The sequence below is a fragment of the Strongyloides ratti genome, scaffold srae_scaffold0000003 (assembly GCF_001040885.1).
Source record: "Strongyloides ratti genome assembly S_ratti_ED321, scaffold srae_scaffold0000003".
In the NCBI taxonomy this organism is placed as follows: domain Eukaryota; kingdom Metazoa; phylum Nematoda; class Chromadorea; order Rhabditida; family Strongyloididae; genus Strongyloides; species Strongyloides ratti.
In genome coordinates this window covers 291,848-300,698 of record NW_020171521.1, presented here as the reverse complement: position 1 = coordinate 300,698, position 8,851 = coordinate 291,848, and the positions used below count along the sequence as shown (strand labels likewise).

The 8,851-nt window shown below is 24.2% G+C and overlaps 4 protein-coding genes across 4 annotated transcripts; all 4 read left to right on the top strand.

Moving 5' to 3' along the window:
• Positions 1-777: 777 nt before the first annotated feature.
• On the top strand, positions 778-3,379 carry SRAE_0000049400 (Transposase, ISXO2-like domain-containing protein; the record flags this gene model as incomplete). Its single annotated transcript, XM_024646391.1, has 3 exons — positions 778-1,136; positions 2,767-2,911; positions 3,032-3,379. 3 exons carry the CDS (start codon positions 778-780, stop codon positions 3,377-3,379), a joined length of 852 nt encoding a protein of 283 aa, XP_024500577.1.
• A 145-nt stretch (positions 3,380-3,524) lies between these two features.
• SRAE_0000049300 (Transposase, ISXO2-like domain-containing protein) lies at positions 3,525-4,191 on the top strand (the record flags this gene model as incomplete). The annotated part of the gene is made up of 2 exons (XM_024646390.1): positions 3,525-3,623; positions 3,916-4,191. The coding sequence occupies 2 exons, from the start codon at positions 3,525-3,527 to the stop codon at positions 4,189-4,191; spliced, it is 375 nt and encodes a 124-aa protein (XP_024500576.1).
• Positions 4,192-6,803: 2,612 nt separating this feature from the next.
• SRAE_0000049200 (Hypothetical protein) lies at positions 6,804-7,453 on the top strand (the record flags this gene model as incomplete). The annotated part of the gene is made up of 2 exons (XM_024646389.1): positions 6,804-7,059; positions 7,113-7,453. 2 exons carry the CDS (start codon positions 6,804-6,806, stop codon positions 7,451-7,453), a joined length of 597 nt encoding a protein of 198 aa, XP_024500575.1.
• Positions 7,454-7,521: 68 nt separating this feature from the next.
• On the top strand, positions 7,522-7,794 carry SRAE_0000049100 (Hypothetical protein; the record flags this gene model as incomplete). The annotated part of the gene is made up of 1 exon (XM_024646388.1): positions 7,522-7,794. One exon carries the CDS (start codon positions 7,522-7,524, stop codon positions 7,792-7,794), a length of 273 nt encoding a protein of 90 aa, XP_024500574.1.
• Between the last annotated feature and the right edge of the window lie 1,057 nt (positions 7,795-8,851).

Here is an 8,851-nt window from a genome sequence, read left to right as displayed (position 1 = left end):
ATTTGTTTATCAGATCTATACCTTTAAATGTTTAATGTTAAATATGGTGCAAAAATTTTTTTATCAGTTAAAAGTAATGATCTGGTGAAAGAATACATTTTAATGTTACTTTTTGTTCTTTTAATATATAGTTTGGGTATATAAATATCAAATGAAACTTTTTTTGATTCATTTGTTTTATATTAAAAATTTTTTTTTCTAATTGACTTTTTAAATTTATGGACAGAATTGCCATGTTTTATTTAGTAATATTATTAATAAAGTATTGCAAACATTTTATTTTAATGTGAATAAATAATTTTTTTGTTAATTATTTAAAAATAATAATTGTTTTAACACTTTGAATATCATGTGCTTTATTTAAAATTTTTTTAACTATATTTTAGGCTACCATGAAGGGATTTTGGAATTTTAATAATTGTGATACGAATAATGTTTTTCCTGATAGAAAAACATTATCTGAAATATTAAATATACCAATTCCAAAAAGTAAATCAACATTACTTTTGATTTACTTGATGTTAGCGTTGATGATTTACTTCGTAAGTTAATAATATATTATATAATAACTTTGTTAAAGAATTTAAATCACATTAATATGTAGACAAATTACTTAAGCAAAAAATCGCTTAGAATATTGTTGAAAAAGTACACAAAAAGAAGAAGGACGATGTTTCTTTTTCGCAAACAATGGAATTAAATTTTTTTATCAATTTCATTAATAAAACCTTTAGTGGTTCATTTTATGAATTTTTGCGCTCTATATCAAAAGACTACATGTTATTATTAACATCTGAAATTGGTAGTCAATATTTTAAGCTTTGCTGGAGTAGTATAAAAAAGGATTATATTATTTCTGTAACTACGGCTACTCCAGGTAATAAGTCAGATAGAGCATATAAAGAATCACCAAAACTGGAGATGTTTCATAATCATACATTCTTTAAAAATTCTTTAAATAGACCAATAACAACTATTAATATGTACAAACTTGATTATTTTTCAAAATATGTTATGGGAAAGTTAATGGTCTATTTTTGTATTTTTATGGCATATCCAAAAAATACAATAGAAATTACAGTTTTCCAAAAAAAACATGAAATTTGTAATGCCCTAGCATTAAGGCGGAGTAAAATGTATCGGAGTACTTAAAGGAGAGGAAATAAGAAACAATCAATCGTTCCCAGAGAAGAACATGAAGATATACTGCTAATTAATTCTCTTATATTTTTATCTTTGGTTTAATTAATTTTTACTACTAATATTGTTAAATAAATTTAATACCAATTTATATATGAATCTATTGGATAAAATGGAAGGATTTAGGTATAAAACGATATTTTCATACAACTAAGATATGAAAACGTTTAGGAATTGTTTAACGGATTGAACTTTGATAAAAACTAGTATAAAAATATTTTTAATAAAAAACTATAAACAAAATGTGCTGTCATATATTTAATGAAGAAATTACTTGTAAAAATAGAAATTTTGATATTTATCAATACATTGCTATTTTAATAAAGCTGAAATTTTGCTTAAAATTGAGGAAAATTTTGAAGTTTACAACAAATTTGGATTTAAACAAATTAATTTTTTCTGCAGTAAGATCTGCTTAACTTTTGGATAAAAATTTTTGCTGCGATATAAAAACATGGATACCGTACAATGTAAATTCCCTACTTTTATTTGGATTCGATGCAAAAGAAATTTATGAAAATTTATACAATATTAAGTTAAAAGAAATTGATAAAAAACAGAAAATGATGAATTTAAAAAAGTATAAATATTAAGATGTGAAAAGAAAGTTATTTAGTTTTAAAGGATGATAATTATTCTAATCTGTGTTTAATTGTGGAAGTATAAAGTCTAATAATTTTAATAAAATTTTACTTGGGAAAATTATTGGTTTAGAAACTATTTTTGGAGTATTTTCGTGTTATAATTTGAAGACTACGCAGAATTTAAAAAAGACGGTTTGCTACGCTGTTGGGGAATAACATTATTATATATATATATAGTCATTGTTTTTGTATGAAATTTTTTTTTAAGCTGCTAACCAAATTTTACTGAGTGAAAGTTAACGGACTTACAAAAGAAAAGATTTCAAAGTTTATTGGTTAAAGACGCTGGAGCGAGTGAAGAATCAAAGACGGAAAAATTCATCTATAAACAAATACGGATATACTACAAGTGTATAGTGTCAAACCGCGTTTTTAGGATATAAACTTAAAGTTATTGAATCAAGAAGATATTTATAGGAATTCACAACAAGTGCTACAATCACCAATATTCTTATCTAGAAAAGTGTATCAATATTTGTTAGATATTTCTGAGGAATCCCGCGATTAAGTGATTCATTATTAGAAGATAGTGTAAAATTATTTGAGGAGAAATCAGTAAAAGGGATCAAATAAGAAAATGGGTCAATTTTGTTTGATGGTTCCTCTTTTTGATCATAGGAATCAAACAATTAATGTGAGTGAATTTATAGGGTACTATTTAAGTCTATGCCTACCATTTTTTAATTTCATATAATTTATTGATAATAAAATATTTCTTTGCATATAATTTAATAAATTGGTAATTGATAATGATATAAAGAAGTTAAAAAAAAATTTTTCTTTTTACTGATAAAAACGTAAATTGACTCATTTTTTGCATAAATAACCAAAAAAGCAAGGAAAACAAGAGGTATTTGAAAATTGATTCATTTTTTATCAATTTTTTGATTAAAATTATTTATTTATTTTTATTTTTTTTTAGCAAATTAATAAAAATGAATCCTTTCCAACTTGATGAATCCATCCCAAATGAAACTGCAGCTGTAAAATTTCTTCAAAAGCGTGCTTTAATTCCTGAAACAAAAGAATGCGAAAATAGCCATGAAATGAAGCTTTCTTTTGGCGCAGTGATTAGATAGAGATGCAGTCTTAGAAGCTGCAAAAAACAAGTGGGAGTGCGGGTCGGAACATAGTTTCAGGGGACCAAAATGCCATCAAAAACGACAATTATGTTTATTTATTATTAGGCAAATAAAGAATCGTCTGGAGAAAGAATGAAAAGGAAATTGGAGCTGGATCCAGGTACGACTGTGGACTGGAACAGTCTTCTGGGGGAAGTGTGCCTTTTTATGAAGAAGAAGGACAAAAATAAGAATGGAGGTAAGGGATTAACTGTGGAGGTTGATAAAACCCTCTTTGCCAGAAGGAAAAATCATGCTGGAAGAATGCTGGGGCAGCAGTGGTGCTTTGGAGAGATTTGCAGGGAAACCAAGGAGTGTTTCGTAGAGCCTGTGGCGGATCGGACTTCAGAAACGTTGATGGAAGTGTTGAAGAGAAGGGTGGCTCCAGAAAGCCTAATAATCTCAGATATGTAAAGGGGATACTCCTAAGTAAGTGCTTCTGGGTATGAACACTCGAAGGTGAATCACAAGTACAATTTTGTGAATCCACTGACGAATGCTCATACTCAGAACATTGAAAGAATCTGGAGGTCAGTGAAGGAGAGGTCCAAAATACAAAATGAGACACACAGAAGCATGTTGGAAAGATACATGCATGAATTTACTTGGAGGAAGAAAAATAAATTCCCTCTTTGAAACTTTAAATAACGAAAAAGTTGTCTTAAAATTTCTTTAAAACAAAAAAATCTTTCAAAAAAACATGAATTGTCCAACTTGTGGAAGCAAAACTAGTTTTTAAAGAGGCACTTATATCTTTAGATGCTCTACAAATAAGTGCCGAAAAGCAATTTCTGTCAAAAAAAAGCATTTTTTTGCTGGAGTGTTTGCCATTGAAGAATACTCTTTATTTGGCTTATTTATGGCTATCAAAAACGCTGGTATCTAGTGCAATAATTCATGTTAGCTGCAGTAGTGCAACAGCAATCGCTTATTATGACTATTTTCGTCAGCTTATTGCTGATTTAATCGACGAAAATCAGTCAATAATAGGTGGAGAAGAAGTCGTCGTGGAAATTGACGAAACAAAAGTGGGCAAAAGAAAGTATAACAAAAGCCACCGTGTTGATGGAGTTTGGGTTGTCGGAGGCGTCGAAAGAACGAAGAAAAGATGTGTTTTTGCTGTTAACGTTGAAAAACGGGACAATAAAACACTTCTAGACGTTGTTAAGAAGCATGTAGCTACTCGGCTCAATCGTACACACCGACTTCTGGAAGTGATACAATAGAATTGAAAAGAAACTTGGATTCCAGCAGAATACTGTGAATTACAGTAAAAATTTTAAAGATCCTACAACTGGAGTACACATAAACTCAATTGAAGGTACTTAAAATGGATACAAGCTTCTGATTCTGCCCAAAAGTCGGACAAAGCGGAATATGGAAGAAAAGCTTTAGGAGTTTGCCTGGCGCCAGACAAACAGTAAAAATCTATAAACAGTCTTTCTTTCTGCTTTAAAATAAGCAAATTTTAAATAAAAATATTTTATTTTTTTAAAAAATAAAATTTTTCTCTTTTTACCTTTTTTTTAATTTTTTTTGTTGTATTGATATAAGATTTTTTGCTTAATAGTCAGTTTATCTTTAATTAAAATTTTACATTTTAATAACATTCAAATTTTAAAAAAAAAATTTTTATTACGTCAGTTACTCTAAAATTAAGCCGCATTTTCAAATCTCTCTTTATATTCACATCACTTTTTCTTTCTTGGATTAAAATCAGGAACTGTTTTTCGCGGAACTATAACATATTTCTGTGTCGACTCCACTCTACCTCTTGATTGTTGGTCTGCATTTGAAGTTGTTGAAACTGGTCTTGTAGTCGACATTGTTACCAATTTGTCCCAAACGCCAAGTAAAGTGTATTTTAAAGAAACCTTTTATTATTAAATATAATAATAATACTACAAAAACAATATTATTTATACTATAATAATTTAATTATTATCACTTTTGTATTCATATTTTTTATTATTTATTCAATATATATATTGCAAAAATAATCTTTTGAAACTAAAAATATTTTAAATTCCAAAAATTCAAATGTTAGAAATTTTTTATAATTTATAAGAAAATTATTCTTGTAAGTATTAATTATTAATAAGATAAATTTATTTATAGCTTTTCATTTTATCTATAACATTAAAGTCATGAAAAATTTAGATTAAATTTTGCACAACATGTTTTAAATGTTTTCCTCTTGAAGGAATGTTTATTTGACAAACTAATTGAATTATCAATAAGGAATAAATACAATAGAAATAAATCATTTTTATTTAAACAATATAATTGTTTTAAAGATATTCACCAAGAATTAGATATTGTAAGTAAAATATAAAATTTTTTTAACCAATATTTTAGAAGATTCTTTTTTTATTTGATGAACAATTAACAAGTGTCAACGTTATATCAATTTTGACAATAATATAGATTTTTTTTCCAAGTTTGTAAATGAAAATTTGTTTTATTTATATGAAACACAATTGCATTTGCCAAAGATAGAAAAAATATGAGATGCAATTGAAAAAATTGTTGAAAAGAGTAATATGCTACAATATGAATTTAATAATCAAATAAAAGATAAATATCATTTATCATTATTAAAATTATGTAAGTTTAATTGTTATTGTTCATTCATTTCTTTTTAGCTAATTATATAAGCTTCAAAAGCAATTTTGTAATGAATATTAAACATATGAAAAAGTTACAAGGATTTAATATTTATTTTGAACAAAATTGAAAATGAATCGTTGAAGTATAACTTAGTATTTGAAAATAGTGTAGTTGTTTCAAAAAAATTACTTAATGAAATACTCAAAATTTTCATAATGTTAAATGTAAGTTACTTTGCAGAAAACAAAAAAATTTCATTTAAAACGAGTTTGTTACAACATATTTTTTTGATTATCAAATTTGAGACATTTTATGCTTGATTTTAAAAATTTAATTTTCTTTCTTGAGAATGTTTTTTTTATGTAACAAAACTAATACGATGAGAAATGGTAATTTTTTACTCAGTATAATTAATAACGTTATTGATATTATAGTTTATGATGCCAAAATTAATTATAAGAAACAATACTATAACACTATTACAATTATTATACATAATAGATGAACTTGAAAATCAAAACATATTTTCAAATAAAATTCCAATGCACGAAATATTTTATTAAAAATCAAGGAATTTATAAAATTATAAATATTTGTAAATTATAAAGCTTTATTGTTAATATAATATAAAAAATAAAACATTTAGTTAAGTTGTATCGGTGTTCTTTCAAATAACATTATTTAATTTTAAAATAATTTTAGTTAAAATAAAAAAAAATGATATAATTTCATAAAAATAAATTTTTTTATGTTTTTGAACAAAATAACAAAAAAAAAAATTCAAAAGACATACTAAAAAATATTTTGATTAATTTGCATTGTTCGTGTACAAGAAAATAAAATAAGTACAGAAGACTGTTCTTAACAATATATTATAATTTGAACAAAAAATGTAAGAAGATTTTTGTAATATATTATTGAATATGTTAATTAATCAAATAGATTAAGATATTTATGTGAATGTTGTTCATAATGTAAAATTTTAAATTAAACTATTTATGTACTTCCTATTTAAAAATAATTACAGGAAACTGTTCTTAACAATATTTAATTTTTTCTTTTTAAATGAAAGTTTTTTTTTACATAATAAATGAAATAAAAAGTGAAAATGTTATTTTTTTTACGGGGTTTTTTTTTAATATTAAAATTTTATGCATATTTTTTTTGTAAAAAATCCTCAAAATTTCTATTACATTTATTATTACTAATAAATAAAATTACAAGACTAATGAAAATTGTAGCGTTATCAGGTTATAAAAACAGTCCTGAAATTTACAATTTAATAATTCTTGCTGATATTCAATACTTTGGAAAATTCAGAATTAATGAATTGACATATGATGAAACAATAAAAATTCTTCTTCATGATTTGAATAAAGAATTTGGATATACAACAAATGAGTTGAAACCAAAGCTTATTCACACAAGTACTCCAGTACATGCAAGAAATACATCAATGAATGATATTTCAACCTGTGTATCAAGTATTCATGAAGACATAACAGATAAACCGTACTACGAAAATTTATCAATTAAGCAAAAAATATTGGAAAAGAATTGAAGGATAATTTTGTTTCAAAAAAAACAAATGGTACTGAATTTTCTTCAACTATTCTTGTTGCGTCATTTTTATTTCAATCAAAGTTAAATATTTCTACAAATGAAAACGAACAAAAAATTATCTTTGTTGAGATTATAAAACCGGATGATTTAAAATTATCAAATAAAACTGTATCGGAAAATGCTACAAAAGTTATAAACTTTAATGACGTGTTTATATATTTTATTTTTCGCAAAATGAATGATAATAAATTTAAATTAACAAGAAGAAAGATGCTGTCAAAACAAAATTATCGTATTCTTATACAAGGTGCTTGAATTCATTTTTTGAAAAATTCGATTTGACACCAGAAACTATTATCAACATTCATACGGATGATTTAGTAATGGTTAACTTGCTTCGTGATATTTATCAAGATACAAAAACATTTACTTCAAACATAACAGCTTCAGCTATAAAAGAAATGTGTGAATCAAGAAATATGATTGATAAAATAAAGAAACCCAATGTTCTTTTTATCAAAAATATAAATGACTCTGAGATAATGAATTTTGCTGAAAAAGTAGCATCCAAATTGCTTCATGAAAATTCAATAAGTTCAATGAAAACAAATGAAGAAACTAGTTTATTCGATTCAACAACAGATGGTGAAATATAAAAAAAATATCAATTTAAACATAATTTTTGTTTAAAATATAAAAACTGTTTTTTAATTAGATATATAATATAAAGAATTATTTTATAATATAATAAAAATATTAAACGTAAAAGTGTTTTTAATTTTTTTTTGTTGAGAATAAAATTAAATAATCGTTTATACTAATTATCGTTATAAATTATATTATTTATATTGTATTCGAGTTTATAATATCATCTTTATTAAAATTTATAACTTAAAATAAATTATTTCATTTTTTTGAAGTTTTACAAAATAAATATATCTTTAAAGGTTGTGATGCTATCATATTAGTAAACAGGCAAGTAAAAAAAACTTTTTTATTCTTTTTAATAATAAAATAAAATTTTATTTATTTTTTAAGTGGTTCTGGTAAAACACTTATAACGAGAACATCAAATAACGATATAAAGAATTTAAATGATGAAATTCTTGGAGTATTTCGAAAGTTAATTATTTTTCTTTTTAATGAAATCAAAAATATGAAAAAGATTATCAGTTTTTTATTTTAAAAAATCAGTCTCATTTTTTAAGCTTTTTAATAACGAAATAAATAATTTATTTTCAACGATTTAATTATCAATGTCGAATAAAAAAATGAAAATTTTTAGATATAAAGAAGAAAAAATTGAGTTTAAACAACTATTAAAAAAGGATGTTTAAGATGTTCTAACTGCGAGAAAATCTTTAACTCTGGAATTACTAAAACATGTGCCGAAACAGCTGAAATCAACTCTGAGTTTTTTCGATTTCACTTAATATTTTCGTTTTATAAAAAAGAAAGAATTGAAAAAATCGGATTTATAAGTTGTCTTACTGAAGTATTAACTTCAAAGGGCTTTTTATGGTTGCATCCCTTCTATCTTCTGATTCCTTAAAATAAGTATTATTAAATATTTTTATTGTATATTAAAATAGCATATGATTAATTGTAATTATTATTATAAATTAACAAAAAAAAATTTTAATGTCAATTTTTAAAAAAAAAATGAATAAATTAAATGAAAAAAAAAGTAATTGATATTTGATTTTAATAATT